Raw genomic sequence first — 18,199 nt, 5'->3', positions numbered from 1 at the left:
TTCCTTTCTTTTCTTTTTTTTCTTTTTTTTTTTATTATTAAAAACAGCAGTATAAAAAAACAAGATGAGCCGCGTGGTCGTCGATAAAATAGGCGTCGATAGCTACTGCGACAACTGGCAGAGCATGGCAACGCCCCGCTGTATCCAGTGCTCGGCCGGCTTGTCTGTTGGTAACTGCATGGCGATGACGAAGTTGGTCGAGTGACCCGTCGTCGACAGCACGCCCCGACGCTCGCTCGTCTTGTAGACCGGACAGGTGTACGACGGACGCGGCTGCACCTCCTCCTTGCGCATCGGTACCAGCCACAGCTTCGTGTAATTCGAACGGCGGTGATTTTTAAAATTTTGAAAAGCTCTCCGATGCGCGCATAATACTCACGTGGGGCATGCTCTCCTGCAGGACCTTGGGCAGGGACTCGTCGAGCATCATCGTGCGCATGTTGAACCTCGCGCCGTCGAGGAAGAGCCCGTAGATGTAGACCCCGTCCTCGGGCGGCCCCGAGAAGCTCCTCTCCTTAAGCGGCACGAAGTCGTAGACCAGCAGATCGATCGGGATGGAATGTTTGCGCGCGTAGTTCTGCCGGGCTCCAGTGAGGAAGGCTTGCGTGAAGTAGAAGCCGGATATCCAGAAGGACGTCGGCGGACCCTCCTCGTACCACGTCTATTCAACAGCCAGTTTTATGAGCTTTAGCAATAAGAGATAGAGAGAGAGAGAGAGCGGCTTTGGAAGAAAGAAGGACCTGGAGAAAGTTGAGGCGACGCAAAAAGTCCTGAATGTAGCTTCCGAGGGGCTTGAGCGACGGATACGAGACCTTCCGCCAGAGCGCTGGTATCCTGCCGGTGATTATCGACGCGAAGACCTCCTCGAGCTCGGCGTCCATCACCACCAGACCTGCGGTTCGCCGAGAAGAGACAAATGTACACAGTCGAATCGTAATTTACGACTCGACGCTCTCTACCTTTGATGGCTTTTTGCACGTTCACGAGGCTGCTCCTGATGGTCTGCAGGAGCTTGTTGAACCGGCCCATTTCTTGCACGAGGACCGTGTTCATGCTCTGCTCGTAGGAGGTCGGGTACTTGGCGATGGCCTGGACCAAGTCGTAGTCCTGCGGCAGCTTCGACAGTATGTCCCCGGATATCGAGTAGACGACCTCGTCGGGGGACTTTCCGCTCTCCAAGCCCGACGACTCGGTATCCTAGACGACGGAAATCGTATTTCTTAGCTCTGATATTCCGAATACGCAGCGCGTACGGTGCTGCATGGAGATAACGAAGTGAATACTCGACTACTACTACTAACAATACGCAAAGAGGGATTTATTTTTCCAGCCGAAGCTGCCCACTTTTCCGACCGATATCAATGTACTATATATATATATAGACGCGGAAAGCGCAGTTAATCTCGAAATCCAACAAAAAGCTCTCGACCGAATACATGTTCGCCGGGAGCAAGGGGGGAGAGCTTTCCTCGAGCATTAGCGGCAAAGCCCGCAAACGAGGCTCGGCATACACTACATTATACCGTAAGGATAATAAGAGCGAGCGGGATAATAATATTTATCTACGCACTTGGGTGAGCAGTATCGAGCCGAGCATCAGCTCGGTCTCCTGCTGGTCCTTGACGATATCGGCGTTGTCGGCCATGCCGAAGACCCGAGGCCCAGCCAGCATCGGCAGCGACCTCACGTACTCCAAGAACTGGGCGTGGTCATCGGCTCGGGGCACGCGGTACAGGCCGCTCTCGTCCAGGGGACACTCCTCCCTGGCTATCACCGGCTCCCGGTAGTACCTCGCCAGGATCGTGTTCAAGCAGCGCCGGTCCCACTCGTCCGTCACGCGGCCGCCGTAATTGCACTCGCCTTTGCATTATTACAATGTTGTATCGTATATGGCTTTATCGCGGATAATAAAGACTTTGAGCGAATCGCTTATGTAGACCGTTCGACGCGAAATGTTTCTCGTATAGCAGCAGCCCTCGCTCTGTACAGGAATTAGCGCTCGGCTCTTCGGAATTCATTCGACGAGTTGGAATATACGATGCCGTATACGCGTAAAATCCCGCCCTTATCTTTATCGCCGCAACTAGACTGTTTGCCGTATAAGATAATGCGTCGCGGACGAGTCTTATCTCGGCGCGCCGCGGCGTTCGCGCTGGCTGCATCGATCGTTGATGCTCTCGCTTAAAATGGCCTCGATTAAAATAAACGCATTCCTCCTTACATTGTCCTCGGCGAACGAAGCTCTCTCGGAATAAAATCCTTGTTCTCTCGTGAACGCGCGCGCTCGCGCGCGCGAATCGTTTATCGATGCCGGCATATAGAGACTTTCTCTCAGGGTATACCTGTGAGATACTTCAGCGCCTCGAATTGAACGTCCTCGTACTGGCCGAGGAAGATCCTCAGTTGGAGAGCGCTGATGCGGAGATCGGTCTCGTTGAACTCGTACCGGTTATTCCAGCCGATTGGCCCGAATTTTCGACGCTCCTGCACGATCGCGTGGAAGAAGCAGAGGGAGAAGAGGAGCTTCTTAAAGTTGGACCTCTGTTTCGGAGCCTCGAAGAATTCCGGGTCGCATATGGGGTCCTGAGACGTTTACAACATTTACACTCCAAGTCTATTCTATAATACGAGGGATTCGCGCGCACCTGCAGGTACGACCGGATCATGTTCGATCGCAAGCCGGTCGGCGGCTCGTTCGTCATCTTCACGCCGTTCTGCAGAACGCTCACCGGGAAGTACTCGGAGGGATAGCTCGTCAGCCAGAGTCGGAAGTCCGGGTGCACCGTGTCCGGCGTGAAGCTCTCGCAGATCTGCTCGAAAAAAACGTTCATCAGCACGCGAAGCTCGTTCTTACTTTCAAAATGAAAAGCAGAGCCATTGCCTTCTCCAAAGTGCCCATCCAGCTGTTGGCCAAGTGGCAGTTCTGCAGCACGACCCAGGTGCCGTTCTTCGCGGCCTCCTCGATCAGCCGAACGGCTATCGGGCCCTGCCCCTGGCCGAGGGACAGCGAGTTCAGCCTGTTCTGACCGAAGCCCTGGTCGTCGGCGAACTTGAGCAGTATAGCCGTGGGGTCGGCACCGGGTGTCAGGACGAATATCAGCGGCGCGCAGCAGTGCGAGTCGGCGTACGAGGAGGACAGATCGAACGGCGGTGGCTCCACGTACTCCCGACCCATCTCCGCTGTATGGGTTCGAAATCGGTCTCGCAAACAGTGATCGTATACGAAATTAACCTATATGCATATACCTTCTATGAAGCTCTGAAGGGCGGGGACGAGCTTGTCGTAGCGCAGACATCGAAGGGCGAGCAACTTCTCGAAACGCGAGAGCTTGTCGAACGGCGCCGGGAAATCCAGGCTCTGAGGCTCCTTGTGGTCGAAAATCACTTTCCAACTCTCCGAGTTCTTCTCGAACGCCGCTTTCACTCCCTGCAACGTATAGAGTATATTTCGCGCTTCTTTTAAGCAATAAAGCACACGCACGGAAAACGCACCTCGAAGCCAGGAACGTCGTTCAAACGGCAGATTTCATCCCAGGACTTGACAGGGAGCCATTTGGCGGGATTGGGATGAGGATTTTCGAGGCCGACGCCGCCGGTGAGGAAAAACATCCACTGGGAGCTCGGCATTTTTCCCTGCTTGTTGAGCAAATTGACGACGAGAATGAGGGAGAAGAGCAGCTTGTCTTTCTCGAAGAGCGAACGGCAGATGTTCACGTAGAGCGAGTAGGTGAAAGACTTTCGCAAATCATCGAGGCGTTGGCCTATGTCGTCGACGGGCGGCGTGTTATCGATCGTCGTTTTGAAGAGGTTGACGAACCAGGCGAGCGAGTACTGGTACATCGGGTCGATGTTCGCCAACGTAGCTGGGTAAACGTCGAGGGAATCGTTTTCTTTTTCCCCCTTTTTTTTTTTCTTTTCTTATTATTACTTTTTAACGTCTTACCGATGGTGAAAAACAGGACGGTGCTGTAGCTGGCGATCGATGTGTACTGCAATCTCGTCTCGTCGATGGACTTCTCCGTAATTTCCGCCGCAGCCTGCTTCGCCTGAATTTCGTTAGCGAGCGTCTTCGAAGAGCTTAACACGCTAATTGCAGTTTGATCTTCCAATATGTTTTCATCAGACTCCGACAGAACCTCGAGGATCTTGTCCTCGATCTCCTTCAGCGTCCTGCGTTGTATTGACACGCGATATGTGTTTACTCTGGGGGGGGGGGGCGAGGGAATAGGTCAATATTTCGTTATCAAACTTTTGTATACTTCTTGTTCTCGGCTCCCTGGACGATCAGCTGGTTCTTCTCGCTCTCCAAGTCCGGACGCTCCTTGGCGACGACTATTCCCAGAAGCTGGTCCTCCAAGCCCGTCGGCGTGATCATGAAGTTCAGCAGGGTTACCTTCACCGCGACCTCTGGCAAGTAGTGCGGGTTTCTCAGCTTCGTCGTTATGTAAAACCTGTTGAAAGTTATACGCGTTAGAAATTTATAACGGGACAACATCCCGCCCACCACTATGCCGACCTGAATTTGTCGTTGTACTCGACGCTCGAGTCCCCGAGCTTGATGCACACGGCCCCGCCGGACCTGAAGGTCTGCCTGAGCAGCAGCGGCTCCAGCGCTGCGTCGAGCTCCTCGCCGACGTTCTCCATGAGCACGGGCTGGCCGAACTGGATAGCGTTCTCCAGTATCCTCATGTAGTCAGGCTGGGAGAGCCTGACCACGTGGACGTTCGCGGCCTTCTCGAGGTTCTTCAGCCACTTGTTGGCCTGGCCCTGGGGGTCGATCATCAGGGGCCAGCGTCTCGAGTGGCTGACGATGATGCCGTTGTCGATGGAGAACAGGTCGCTCGGCAGGCCGAAGATCGTCCAGGAGCGGATGAGCACCGGGTCGCCGAGCACGTGGCTCAGCTGAAAGTCCCGGCTGCAGACGAGGCCCAGCCTCGTGCAGTCGGCCGTCCACCTGTCCAGCTGCTTCTGCCTGTAGGAGGCGGTGAAGACTCCCAAGTAGGCGACGACAGCCGCGCTCACGAGCACGTCGCCCGTGAGCTTGTCGTAGCGCTCGCCCAGCTCCTCGACGATCTCTGACCATCGAGTGTGCTCTCCTCCCAAGCCACCTGCGGTAATGAAGAGCTTCGTGGAGAAAGAACACTACGACACGGGAGTTAATCTATGCCATACCGATGAGCTCCTCGGCGCGCCGGAGCTTCTGCTGGCACTCGGCCACCTCGTCGGTCATCTGCTGGTGCTCGGCCTTGCGCACCGCCAGGAGCTTCTCGAGCTTGGCCACCTTCTCCTGCACGTCCCGCAGCTTGGCTCGCTTCACCTCGACCCCGGCTATGGCGTAGGCGTAGCTGGCCTTGGCCTTCAGCAGAGCCACCTTCTTCGGAGCCACGACCTTGGCCACCTTGTCGTACTCCGACAGGGCGATCACCCACTTGCAGAGGCCCTCGCAGGCCGTCGAGGCGTTGCGGATCTTGTCGGGGTCGAAGTTGGGGTTCGTCAGGATGCTGGAGCGGATCTTCGCGATTATGCGCTCGGGGATGTTGTCCTTGTCGAAGGCGAGAAGACCCTCGAGGAACTTGATGTCGCCCAGGATGCGCAGGGACGGCTTCCAGTAGTCGTCGACCATTCGACCGCCTTCCCCGGGGACTCGGTCGGGTTTGACGTCCTGCAAATTTTAATTTCTTTACAAAAATACACGAGATTCGGCGCCGCACTGACCTTCAGGATGCAAATGGCCTCCATAACGAGCTTGACGCCCGCCGGAGGATTCTTCATCGTCTTGACGATCTGCACGTCCTGGGGAGTGAGTGTATTCAGGGCGTCGTTAGCCGCATTCAGTATCGGCAGAACTTGTTTCAAATCAGCGTTGCATTCAGCCTTGATGGCTTCCGCCGCCTCGGCTACGGCCTGCAATTCAATTACGTGCGTCGAGGCGACTAAGCTCGCTCGTTTTAAAATTCAAAGCGATATCAGAGGCTACTCTATACCATCGCGGCCTCCTCGTCCTTCTTCACCACTTTCTCGATCTCGGCGACTTCGGAGCTCTCCTTCTCGATGCTAGCCAGTACCTTCTCAACGTCTCTCGTGGCCTCGATCAGCTTCGGCTGCAGCGCGATCAGAGTCTCCTGCATTTTGCCGACTTGCACGTGGGCGTTGTCGAGGGACTCCAAGCCGGCCTCGTACCTCTTCTTGCTCTCTCTGACTTCCCTTCGCTTCTGCTCCAGAATTTTGTCGAAGGTGCCGATCAACTCGAGGTACGAAGTCGGCGTGACGTAGTTGTGCCTCTTGGCTCTTTGGTAAAACTCCTTCGACAGATCCTGAGTGGACGTGTGGAAGGTCTGGCACATCTCTATGCAGGCCGATCTCTCGCGCGAGGAGAGCTCGATGTTGCCCAAAAACTTGGTAGCCACGGCGAGCAGCGCGTCCTCCGGCCAGGGCTGCAACCAGTCGATGGTGCAGCAATTGACGAGCGCTGGGAACTTGCGAATCCTGACCCGGAAATTGTCGCCGATCGGCGACATGGCCACCACCACGTGGAGCTGCTCCTTCACCGTCTGCACGAAGAGGTTGAACAGAGATACCGGACTGCCGTCGGTTTGCAGGGACTTGTCGCGTTGCCGATCGATCTGCCGCATCTTCTCGCATATGTCGACCTTCTCGTCGGGAGCGAAGAGGTTCGGCACTTCGCCCGAGTTCAGTAGGTTGCTTATGTCCTCGAGGAAGGATTCCTCCTTGACTTGAGCGTCACTGAAGAGGAAAGCCGTGTGAAGCTCGGACGATGCGGTCTTCTTCAGGATGTCCTTCAGATCCTCGTGCCACTCGTTGACCCCGTAAAGTTTGGAAATTTCCACCTGGAACAGGTCGTAGTCCGAAATATGGGCGGCCAGTCGCGTGAGGGACTGTCGACCGGAACCGCCGACGCCGACCAGAAGGGCGTGACTGCGCGGCTGCATCATGATTCTGCAAATCTTCGAGAGGTGCTCGAGTGCGAATCTGTGGGTAACGATCGGGGAAAGCATTATCGAGACGTTAATAATTGATGGCGACAATGTTTACCTGAATAGCACCAAATTCATCGGTTTCTTCGATATGGAATTGTATTCCTGCAGATATTGCTCGACTACTCGTGAAAGGTCGTCCAGATTCGGCACTTCCCTGTACAGCTTCGTGTCAGCCGATGGATCTTGAAAGTTGCAGTATATCAAGTTCCTCAAGTCCGACTCCGATAGCTGTAAAATTTTCGCCAGATCTCGTTGGTGATCTAAGTTGAAGGTTTTCAACTTCAACTGATATTACCGATACGTTGGGCTCGCCGACGAAATCGGCAAAAAGCTTGTTCATGTTTTCCTCCATCCTGTTCTGCAAGACTTTGCGAATTAATTCGACCAACCAAGCAGTGTCAGCTTCGTCGACCAAGCGATCGCCGTAAACTCGAAGTATCTCGTGCACCCACAGTCTCTTCAACGCATTCTGTCGAGTACGACAATGATTATGATAAAAAGAAGAAAAGCATATAAATTTGGAACATATACCAAATCCGACGTCGTTTCCGGCCGCGACAGCAATATTCCCTGCACGACCCTCGCGAAATCCCGCAGGTTGAACAAATAGTGCGACTTTGACGGCGTAGGCAGGAGGTATTTCAAAGTCTCTTTGTACACGTCTAGCGTCCCTTTGACGACGCAATTGACGTAGGGCTTGAACGTTTCGGAAAAGCCTCTCGCCTCAAAGTGCCAGGAAACGATCTTGCTGAATATCGTCGACATGACGTCGTCCTCGAATTCGGATATGGCCATGGTGAAGAAATGCCGCTTGAATCGCGGCGTTACGTCTTTGCCGCTCGACGGCGGAAGCATCGCGCAAATGGGCTGTACGTCGACGAGTCGTATCTGGGAGATGTCTTTTCGATCGTACCAAGTCGCGTGATCCAGCCATTGTCGGAGAAGCTCTATGGGCGGCTGCGCTCCGTACTCTTCTTTCTGCGGGATCGAGACGTCGTCGATGAAAATGACCCAGTGCATGCCTGTAATTAACGATTTAACGATGAAAATTACACCCTTTTTTTAAAAGCACTTTACGAATCGTTTGAAAGTATTGCCTGGCGGAGCTCCGTAGGTGCCCTTCCTCCGCTTATTCATCTTGCTCATGATTATGTCCTGCGTCTGGTTCGCCGAAGTCTGCGCGGAGAAGGTCACGAACAGAGGCGTGTACACGTTGGGGTCGTTCTTTTTCAGCAGAAACTCCGCGATGTAGGAAGACTTTCCAGTTCCGGTCGGGCCGACCAGCAGGATCGGCTTTTGATGAGCGACGAGCATTTTGAACAGGTGGAAGTAGCGTACGGTCTCGACGGTGGGGACGATTATCTGATTAACCGGAATGTCCCGAGGGATGGGCGGATCGTTCAGGAGATCCTCCGACCACAAGACCCATTTTCCTTTGGCCTCCTTTATGAATTTGTAATCGTGGACTAGACCCTCCGATGGGATAAGGGTCACGTATGGCTTCCGGGGGCTCGTTATCTCGTCCGGCAAGCCGAATGACTCCTTTATGTCCGAGGGCAATTCGCGTTCCATTAGAGCGCGAAACAATGCGCTGAATCTCTGCCGATACGCGGTGAGAATGGTGCTGCCCATAGCCCAGATGCAGGAAAAAAAGAAGCAGCCCTAAAAGTGAGATTTTACAATGCAGCTTCTTAATCCCTCTGTGGAGGTGTAGGCGATTGAAGTTAAGGAGAAAATTACTTCGATTTGAGCTCTCATTTCCAAATCCGACAGGCTTTCGACGTACTTTTCGCTCTGGAAGTCGTCGCAGTGGCAGTCGAAGAGGTACATTATCGATCGCGCCAAATTCGCATCGGGCATCGATATCATTTCCTGGAGATACAAGGTTTTAAAGGAACGCGCCACATGCGTACTTTTTCTAATAAAACAGTCGTTGAATTACTTTCACGCCGCAGCGTCGAATGAAGTGCAGCAAAGCCGGACAAAAGCGCAGAAACAGCTCTTTCAGGTAGTTTCTTAGGTGGTCGGTCAAGGTGTTGGGTAAAGTATTGAGCCAAGAGAGCAAGAGCGGCTCCCAGCCCAGAGAAACGGGCTCCATATAAATCATGCCGCATCTGGATACGGTCGCGGGAGAGGCGACCTGCGCGAAATCGAGGAATTTGATTAATCAAAATGTTACATCGCTTGCATTAGTCGATTCATATCACCAACTTCGAGATCCATCGGCTCGAAAATCAAATTGGTTGTGGGCGCCAGCTGAATGATTTCTCCGGACATCAAGCAGAGCTTCTTGTTGTCATCCAACACGGTGTTCATATTTTCGATCCAAATCGCGTCCACCGGCCCATCGAATATCAGCCACTTTCTGTTCTCGTTCGTCGAAGTGGCGAATTCTCGGTACTTGACCGCCAGCACCCCGTCCCTCCACTCGTGCGACGCCGGATCGAACTGCCCGTAGAGCTGACCCATCGTTATCGCCTTGGGGTTGATGATCGTAATCTCCACCCTGTGCTCGTTCATGAGGCCCCTGTCTTCCAGCAGTCGCAAGGCGTCGGCGAGCATGCGGTAGGCCGACGTCTTGCCGCCAAACGGCAGGCCGACTATCATGAAACCGTGCCTCACGATCATCATCTCGTAGATCTGCTGGACTTTGCGCAGGAAGAAGTCGGTGCACCGCAGGTTCGCGGCGGCGCAGGCTTCGCGCGTGCAGGCGTTCAGATGCGTGTAGTCGGGATCCGGTAGGGTAACGCCCGGGAATAGGTCCGAGGCGATACCTGTTGAGCGTTACAATTTTGTAAATCAGTCACACGAGACCGTAACATCGCCGCAGCTTACCTCGGAACAACGGCAGGTCCTGGCTGAGGAACTTGGGCAGATTGACGTCGTTGATGCTGCGCAGCAGAAGCACGTCCTCGGACTCCTCGGGATACTTGAGCTTCAAATTTCCCGCCGCTGTGAGGACCGACTTGACGGCCCTCATTCCGTAATCGTAGTGACACTGGCTGCTCAGCTGCTCCGAGCAAAGCTTGTAGGCGGTGACGATCTTCACTGCCAACGGTCTCCCGTTGTAGAAGCCGTAGGAGTAGAGCGTGTTCTCCGATATGAGAGCGTAGTCGGGCACCATCATCGCGACGGACCTGAACAGCGCCTTGAGATTGTCGGGCAGCTCGGAGCGGCCAGCGTAGCCGGGATTCATGGTGATGAAAACGGCGCAGGTAGGGTCGAGCGATATCTCGCTCCCCTCGAACAGCAGTTTCTCCGCGCCCGAATTGATTCCCCGCTGAATCGTCAGGATCTGCTGGGCGACGACCGACAAGACCTCCAGATCAATGCGGTTGAACTCGTCGAAGCAGGACCAGGCGCCGCAGGAGGCCAGGCCCTTGAAGAACTTGCCGAGCGCGATGTAATCCAATCCGTCCGAGCAGTTGAACACGACGCACTGTTTCGCCACGGCTTTAGCCAGGTCCTTGGTGGTCTCGGTTTTGCCGGTACCGGCAGGACCCTCCGGTGCACCGCCCAGGTGAAGACTCAGGGCGCCGAAGAGCGTGCGGTAGCAGCGGTCGGTCAACGGCGTGATCACCAGGCGAGACGTGTTGCCCAGGTACTCGTAGCCGTAGCGCAAGCTCGAGTTTATCATCTGCGTCTGCATGTCCTCCTCCTGCCAATAGTATCTGAGCTGACAGAGCCACTTGAAGTCGTTCTTATTCGCGACCCCCTCGTCGCAGAGAGTAGCAAGCGCGTCTTTTCCGTGCACGTCCAGCGTGACCAAGGCCTCTGAAACGAAATGCATTTTTATCCATCGGCACTTTGTGACAAGCGAACTTGTATACCCACCCAAGGTAACCCGATTCTGTTTGGACAGCTTGCCCCTGACCAGTAGTATGATGTCCTTGAGCTCCTGCTGGCACTGGCGCAAGTAGCTCTTCAAGCCCGCCAAGCCCTCGTCGATCATGGCCCGCTCGATTTGCCGCGTCCAGTAGAGCTGGCCGACGCAGAGGACCGTTTGCCCGGGCCACTCGAGCACCCAGCTGGTGCGCGGCTTCTGCGGGTAGGCAAAGATCGCCCTCGACACTTTGTCGCGCACGCTCTTTCGCATGTCGGCCTCGAGCTCGACCAGCCACTTTTCCACCTGACCGCGCGCCGCCCCCGTCGAGATCAGGTCGCACAGGCCGACCACCTCGCCCTCGGCCGAGCGCATCTCGCGCACGTTCATCTCCTCGTCGAACGTCAGCCGGGCGATGCCCTCGAAGCACTTTTTCAGGTGTGGCTGGACCCTGCAGTGTAGCGAAGGTTCATCGACTCTGTGCGTGTGTGTGTGCGTGTGTGCGTGCGCGCGCGCAACTGTTGCTCACCTCGTCGGGTCCTTGGTCTCGGACAGGATCTCCAGCAGCTCGTCGTTCGACAGGAAGAAGAATCTCGGGAAGAAGAGGCGCTTCATCTCCAGGTACTCGTTCAGGCCCTTCTGGATGAGCTCGAGCAAGCCAAAGATCTTCTTCAGCCTCTCGAGCATCTTCTCGATCTCGATGACCGACAGGACGCGCGGGTCCGCCTCGACCGTTTTCATGATGTCCCGCCAGGTCTTGTCCACGAGGGAGAACTTCTTGCCCTCCTCCGGCATCTGCTGCTGGATGTCCGGCGAGGTGAAGATCGGCTCCAAGTACATCCACGTGCCCTGGACCGACAGCCACTGGTCGAGAATGTTCTGCAGCAGCTGCAGCTTCCTCTCCCACCTCCTGCGGATGCGTTGAAAGTGTGGATTCTAGATTTTGACGATTTTTTTTTTTTTTTCTTTAGACAAATTAATAATTACAAAATCTGCGCTTCGAACGGCTTTATGTAGGGCGAGTTCTTCATGGTCATGGACTTCATGATGTGATCGTCGAGGGTCAACTGGACGTCGTCGAGCGCGGCGACGACGTAGGTGCCGGAGTCCTTGTAAGGGGTTATCGTGAAGCTCGTGTCGAGCCAGTCCTTCTCCATCTTCGACATCGTCTTTTCCAAAGTGCTCTCCTTGCTCGCCGCCTCGGAAATGCTCTCGAACTGATCGATGTACTTATCCAGATTCATGTCCAGCACTCTTTTCAGCGTCAAATTCTCCTCGAACTTGATCGAAAGGCCCACGATCTCGGAGATTTGCAGCCAATGACGTTCCTTTAATCCGGGATTCCCGAGGGTCGTTACCGCCGGCATGCGCTCCTTGAACTGCTCGATATTTTCGCGGATCGTTTCGGCGAGCTTTCGCGGCTCGCTCTCGTGGAAGCTCTTTTCCAGCTTGTACATCGTTCTGGAAAAGAACAAGTTCGAACCGGTCGTTATGCTGCGCAAGCTCTCTGTATGTTTTTTCGACGTGTAAAAATAACCTGAACGCAGTGGACACTTCGTTCTCGATATCTTCGGGCTCGTGAATACCGAGCGTCGAGCTGGTCCATTTTTCATACTTTGTTAGAAAATCGCAAGCTACATCATAGAGCTTTTTATAGGGCGCTAAGCGGTCGGCTATTTCTTTTCGCAAAGGGTACTGTGTATTCTCCCAGCCAAAGGCCTTTTCTTCCTCGTTGAATCTATCGATTTTTTCCATGGCACTTATCAGCTTGTTCTCCAAACTCTGAGCCTTTTTCTGATACCGAAATATTTCCTCGATGTCGCCCAGGTACTGATACTCCTCGACTTGCTTCGCGTACATTTCCAGCTCGTCCTCGAATTTCAAGTATCTCGCTGCGCACATTTGACGAAATGTGTGTCATTCGAAGTAGGCGAATATAATGCATATAAAAATAAATTATTATACCTCTGAGAGCATCTTGAAACTCTTGGGTCTTGTTCTCGATGGTGATTTTGCTATTCTCCAGAACCTCCGGCATTTTATGGTACCATTGAAAAGCCGAATTGTTGCTGGAGATCTCATCCTCGGACATGAGCCAATAATCCGATAAAAATATTACGCTTCCCAGAATCTCGCGCAGCTTATTCTCTAATTTTTTCAACGAGCAATCCTCGACCTTTTTCATATAATCGATCATTTCCATCAGAGCGGCCGTATTTTGCGGAAAGCTCTCGGCGTGCTCGGTGATCGCTTGATATTCTTCGCTCACGCTGAAAAAAAAAAAAAAAATACTCGTTCGAGTGAAACGCTCGTGCTCGGTATGATTTTAGATTTAAAAATTTCAGTCTTCCTACCTCTTAGCTTTTGATTGATATTGCAGAACCAACTCTCGGAGAAAAAGCATTTTCAGCGACTCCACATTATTCGATACCATTTGCAGAAAATCCTTGCGATCGATCGTGAAAAAAGTCGTGAAAACCGTTATGTCGTTCTCGAGGATGACTTTGTTCTCTAGATCACGGTAGTAGTATATCTTTTCCCGGTACTCTTCGAAAGTTCTGCTCTTGTCCTGTACGAAAGCGTTCACTTTTTCTAATTCGTGGCCGTTGAAAAATTCCTCGTACCTTTCATAAAAAATAGTGTAACCGCATAAGAATAAATTTGTAAGTATTTTATGAAGAAACCTAGTGGAGTCATTACTTTTGCAGTTCACTGATCGTCGATTCCGGCTCGACCTTTTGCTTCTCGATAAGCTCAGCTATTCTTCGTTTGTAGTCGGCAATAATAGCCGTGGAAATGTTTGGCTGCAATATTACAAAAATACAAAAAAAAAATAATAATAATAATAATAATAATAGAGATGCGTCCAATTTTCGTTCGTTTTATCCGTCGAATCAAGGTAAGCAGTATAGCAGGGTTCTAACGTACTTTAAGCAGGGTTCGAGGGCCAGACCAATCGAGATAAAGTTGAGTTTCAAGCCTCTCAAAGCCCATCATTGCCTCGCACATTACATCGAGCACGCTACCAATAACGTCCTTAAAGTATTGGAAAGGAGGTTCAAAGTGTATCTCTTTAGATTTCACGATAACGTTGAGCTTATAGCTGTTACTAGATTGCTGAAGGATAAGAAGAAAAAGATTTTGTTATTTAACTATCTAGAAAGCACAGGCGTTCATCTCGATGAAACACGTTCACCTGTACGTCGAAAATGTACAATAGAAAATCTCGCAGACTAGATTTGAAAATCGTTAGAAGCTGAGATTCCATCAGCTTTGCAATGCAATTGAAGAATCGATTGAATTGCTTCGAATCCAGTGGACTAGGCACGAGATTTCTTCGGTTATTCTGAAAATGGAACACGTATTGAACTCGCGAATACGAGTCAAGTATTTTTCGAACACACTCTTACCATCAGAAATATTTCTTGTATTCCGCCGAACCAGTTGATTTTCAAATGCCTCGCCGCGCTCTGAACTTGTTTGTCGATGGTACTTTGAAAGGTCATAAGGTCCCAGCTTTCGTTTTGCTCTTTCAGTTTCTTCAGATCGATCAATCGAAAGTCCCTGAACAAATTATAATTTAACGGCTAATCAAGCTTTTTCATACGTTCATTTCTACCTGAATTCACGGCTCCAGTGGCTCCAAGAAGACTTCATGCACGGATTAATCAAGTTCAGATTCTCCTTGATTTTCCGCTTGCGCGAGATGTAGTATTTGAAATAATCCGGCGGGAAGTCGCTTTCAAGGCACTCAACGATCTCCAATACTTTCTGAAAAATACTAAAAGCTTTCACAGCGCTGTCCATCATCGAAGTAGAAATAAAGGGAAACAACTGAAACCAACCGCCGGCGCCTCATTTCTGTAACGATCCTGCAAAGCGAAATCCACGATCGATCTCTTCAGAGTCCACACAAACTCCTCCTTCACCTGTGCGAACAATTCCTCGAGGAACTGCGCGAAGCTCCTCCGATACTTGTCCGGTATCAGCGACAGTATCTTCTCAACAGTCGTCGAATCGATCGATGCCACGTGAAGCGTATCCAGACCATTTCGAATGTAATAGTAGTAAAACCGATCCGCTACCTCTTCGTCGCTAATTGCCTGGTCATCAACTGCGTCTGTTACGCCCGGTTTTACGGTCAATTCGACGATGCGTCTCCTGAATTCCTCCTTTCTCATTCGCGTCAGCGTGAATTTGAATCGCGCGCCGAGAGACTGGCGATTCTGCTCCGATGCTGTACTCGAATCGGCGAATTTTTTCCGCTTCCGGCTGAACATCGCCGAGGGGAATGAGAATTCATAGGAACGGCTCGTCGAGTTTGTGGTTAAACGCGAGCTTTTTAGCGAATCGTCGCACGATCTCTTCGTCCCGGCCGAGTCCGGCGTTGTTCTGCTGGAGCCGGTTCTCGATCTTATTATTTCGAGGGATTCCGTGTCTGCCATGTCGATTCGAGCTGTATATAGATTGAAAATTAAGCATCAGTAATCGTAAAGATTCTTAAGAGCTCGTTCGTATATATATGTGTATATATATAAATTAATTAAGTTTCTAATCTCGCCCGTAAGAATGAAGCTCAAAAGCTCACCTCGTAACACGCAAGAAGCTCGTATTATTAAATCATCCTCTCGCCTGATGAGTAGCGCCACCGTAACTATACCGCACAGAACAGGTATTGTGTATACCGACCGAGCGCTGCTGCACGACACGATATTGAGAGCCTCTCTCCTGCCCTCCTATCGTCTGAACTGCAAGCGCCGGCTGATCGCGCAGCCTCTTTTTGAATTCGAGTTTCTCCGGTATTACTTATACGTACAGCGTTATTGCAAACTTATACTCAATTTTCCGGATCTGGGTCTGACAAACGCGAGGGACATTTCACCTGCTCGAGGGAATCACCTCTTCTGATGCGGCGTCATTTTGCCTGAAACCAAGTGCAGATAAGTTGCAGTCAAAGGGTGCACTACTGAGAGAAAACGTGAGTACTGAACGGAGTTTCAATTGACCATTGTTTCCAAGCAACCTAACCGATCGATTCCCGAGAAACTCGCGGAATCTCCACTGTGGCGAGCATCCCTCTTGCAGTCGAGTCGCATTTTTCAATGTCATTCCACATTACGCCTTGCATACTTCTCCGACTAGTCGGATATTGATTTTTTAGGTTAGGTTTCATAACCGTGGTTTACACGCCAGTTATCGATAAAATTCGTCTCGTACTGGCATTGACAGCTTTCTGACTGAATATCGTATCTATTTCAGATGCTTTCCAATCGCATAGTTCGTTTCATCAGCACAAGCAACATTCTGTGGCAGTCGCCGAACAAGTCTCTCTTGGCAAAGCTGCGAAAGAAGACAGGATACACTTTCGCTAACTGCAAGAAGGCATTGGAGCTTCATGAGAATGACTTGGAAAAGGTTTGAATATTTTTTATATAATCAGCTGTTCTAGTTCCAGCAGTGTGTTAATGTATCTCATTTGTTTTTCCAGGCAGAACAGTGGTTGAAGGAGCAAGCACAGCAATTGGGCTGGTCAAAAGCTGAAAAATTACAAGGCAGGTCAACTAGCCAGGGCCTCATTGCAGCAATCGTTGACAAGAATCATGGTTCTCTCATCGAGATAAACTGTGAAACAGACTTTGTAGCGCGCAATAAACAGTTTCATGGATTGGCAGATATTGTTGCTTCAGCTGTGCTAAAGCATACTGTCAGTGTGGCATCCGATGGTCTCTACAATAAAGCAATTTTGGATGCAGATGCATTGAAAGCACTGAAAGCACTCGATGGAAAGCTATTAGCTGATCACTGTGCACTGACCATTGGTACTCTTGGAGAAAACATAGGATTGAGGCGTGCTCTGTGCATGAATGTGCCAGACGACGTTATATTGACTGGATACACACATCCCGCTCCAGCGGAAGCTGGGCCTATCACTTATGGAAGATATGGAGCCTTATTAGCGTATAAAACCGAAGAAACCCAAGAAGACATTGGAAAACAATTGTGTCAACACATTATTGGTAAAATTAATTTTTATTTTTAATTTTTCCATGCACGCAGATTTTATATTTTTCATATTTTGCTGCAGGTATGAATCCTACTAAAATCGGTGATCCAGAAGTAGATCAACCACAGAAAAATTCTGACGAGGAAACGGCGTTGATCCATCAAGAATTCCTTCTCGATCCAAGCATGACTGTGCAACAGTTACTGGCAGAAACGAAAACGCAAATTTTAGATTTTGCTAGATTTGAAATGGGAGAAGTTGTTGAAGGACAGCAAAGCCTGGACGCAGTCGAAACTGGAGGTTAAACCTGTTGTATATAGAAAGTTATTTTTAATTACTCTTTAATTCAATAAACTGTTACAAACAAAAAGCATATTTATTCTGTAGAACGTTAGCCAAGCAATGAATAGACTTTTACAAACTGATTTCTGTTAAAGCTTTTATTAAAAAATGTTAAATGTTAAAAAAATACATAGTTTTACTTTTAAAAGATCGAAAAAATTGTCAATATTTTATCAAAGTTTTTAACTCGAAACAACATTTTTAGTTTAGCTGCTTTATTTCAGCAGTGGTATTTCTCGACTGATTTCGTCTTCTGAACGACTTCCACAGCCACATTCTGCAATCCTTTTTCCAGTACATTGCAATTTCTTCGGGGAAATGTCGATTTCCCTATACATTAGTTGAGTATGTAAAAAACCACGAATTTTTTGAAGAATAGCTCATATGATAACAGTTACCTGGAAGTTCAAAATTTCTGGTCCTACACTGACAAGTTCTTTGGTCGTGAGATTTTGAGTTTTGAATCCGTAGCGGAACGAGTTAGAATCGAGCTGATTGTAAGGACAATCTTTTGTTATGACAGGTGTGAAGCTCACGTTTCTGTCATCACCGCCATCGTCGTCATCGTTGCTGATGTCTAAATTTCTCAGGGCAGACGTGAGCTTCTTCTGCGCGCCGCAAGTTCCCAGAGTTACTTGAACTCCCCGAGCTCGATAATTGCAGTCGCCGATCGGAGTTATGCTCGAATCGCTTTTTGATTTTTCAAGCTCGTTCGTCCCGATCCAGGACAAGCTTTCGACTGGAGTCATTTTTGAAAAATATTATTATTGCCTCAAAAGCAAACGTTAAGAAGCGCGAGTTTACCGCTCCGGCGATCATCGTCGTCGTCTCCTTGCCACTCCATAGAATTTTTACCATTATCTCTATGTCCGCCGAAAAATTCTGACTTCCCGCTCTTCTTGGACCTGTCAAAAAAATAACTTATAACCTTTGAAAACATCAATAATGCTCTTCGCTTATTTCTCAGATAACCCGTTCCATTTTCGGCAGAGCTTCTATTGCGCCTTGAAGCTTGCGCATCTAGATCCAACA

General features: G+C 50.5%; 3 protein-coding genes across 4 annotated transcripts; 1 reads left to right on the top strand and 2 right to left on the bottom strand.

Moving 5' to 3' along the window:
• Positions 1-15,514, bottom strand: LOC100121325 (dynein heavy chain 7, axonemal). Its single transcript, XM_001604881.4, has 37 exons — positions 15,410-15,514; positions 14,667-15,277; positions 14,441-14,592; positions 14,232-14,385; positions 14,018-14,167; positions 13,750-13,938; positions 13,522-13,625; positions 13,176-13,445; positions 12,787-13,091; positions 12,359-12,713; positions 11,809-12,282; positions 11,351-11,731; positions 10,833-11,272; positions 9,834-10,772; positions 9,210-9,772; positions 8,941-9,138; positions 8,739-8,870; positions 8,096-8,660; positions 7,530-8,020; positions 7,294-7,467; positions 7,054-7,226; positions 5,985-6,990; positions 5,716-5,904; positions 5,173-5,662; positions 4,517-5,108; positions 4,260-4,451; positions 3,944-4,170; positions 3,493-3,863; positions 3,247-3,427; positions 2,882-3,180; positions 2,646-2,810; positions 2,343-2,583; positions 1,571-1,860; positions 960-1,197; positions 741-892; positions 380-661; positions 1-309 (listed from the first exon to the last, which is right to left on the bottom strand). Exons 2-37 carry the CDS (start codon positions 15,264-15,266, stop codon positions 103-105), a joined length of 11,931 nt encoding a protein of 3,976 aa, XP_001604931.2. The 5' UTR covers positions 15,267-15,277; positions 15,410-15,514; the 3' UTR covers positions 1-102.
• On the top strand, positions 15,101-17,294 carry LOC100114209 (elongation factor Ts, mitochondrial). 2 transcript variants are annotated; one of them, XM_008213203.4, is made up of 4 exons: positions 15,101-15,799; positions 16,081-16,236; positions 16,310-16,838; positions 16,907-17,294. In XM_008213203.4, exons 2-4 carry the CDS (start codon positions 16,081-16,083, stop codon positions 17,128-17,130), a joined length of 909 nt encoding a protein of 302 aa, XP_008211425.1. In that variant the 5' UTR covers positions 15,101-15,799; the 3' UTR covers positions 17,131-17,294. The 2 variants fall into 2 exon arrangements, with proteins under 2 accessions (XP_008211425.1, XP_031784853.1); XM_031928993.2 differs by having other exon boundaries at positions 15,565-15,982; positions 16,907-17,250.
• On the bottom strand, positions 17,250-18,162 carry LOC103316946. Its single transcript, XM_008213202.4, has 3 exons — positions 17,972-18,162; positions 17,566-17,906; positions 17,250-17,497 (listed from the first exon to the last, which is right to left on the bottom strand). The coding sequence occupies exons 1-3, from the start codon at positions 18,105-18,107 to the stop codon at positions 17,369-17,371; spliced, it is 606 nt and encodes a 201-aa protein (XP_008211424.1). The 5' UTR covers positions 18,108-18,162; the 3' UTR covers positions 17,250-17,368.
• Positions 18,163-18,199: the final 37 nt, after the last annotated feature.

Source organism: Nasonia vitripennis, chromosome 4, assembly GCF_009193385.2.
Source record: "Nasonia vitripennis strain AsymCx chromosome 4, Nvit_psr_1.1, whole genome shotgun sequence".
In the NCBI taxonomy this organism is placed as follows: Eukaryota; Metazoa; Arthropoda; class Insecta; order Hymenoptera; family Pteromalidae; genus Nasonia; species Nasonia vitripennis.
Note: the sequence above shows the minus strand (reverse complement) of the source record. Positions and strands in the feature narration are given on the sequence as shown.

Bases quoted from the DNA above. Each gene is read 5' to 3' on its own strand.
- LOC100121325 (XM_001604881.4), bottom strand. From the start codon at position 15,266: ATGGCAGACACGGAATCCCTCGAAATAATAAGATCGAGAACCGGCTCC. The intron at 5,905-5,984 runs GTATAGAGTAGC...ATTGAATTGCAG, and splicing joins AGGACGAGGAGGCCGCGATG to GCCGTAGCCGAGGCGGCGGA. The intron at 893-959 runs GTAGAGAGCGTC...GGCGAACCGCAG, and splicing joins CGTGCAAAAAGCCATCAAAG to GTCTGGTGGTGATGGACGCC.
- LOC103316946 (XM_008213202.4), bottom strand. From the start codon at position 18,107: ATGTTTTCAAAGGTTATAAGTTATTTTTTTGACAGGTCCAAGAAGAGC. The intron at 17,907-17,971 runs GTAAACTCGCGC...AAATGACTCCAG, and splicing joins CGACGATGATCGCCGGAGCG to TCGAAAGCTTGTCCTGGATC. The intron at 17,498-17,565 runs GTAACTGTTATC...ACTAATGTATAG, and splicing joins CAGAAATTTTGAACTTCCAG to GGAAATCGACATTTCCCCGA.
- LOC100114209 (XM_008213203.4), top strand. From the start codon at position 16,081: ATGCTTTCCAATCGCATAGTTCGTTTCATCAGCACAAGCAACATTCTG. The intron at 16,237-16,309 runs GTTTGAATATTT...TTGTTTTTCCAG, and splicing joins ATGAGAATGACTTGGAAAAG to GCAGAACAGTGGTTGAAGGA. The intron at 16,839-16,906 runs GTAAAATTAATT...ATTTTGCTGCAG, and splicing joins ATTGTGTCAACACATTATTG to GTATGAATCCTACTAAAATC.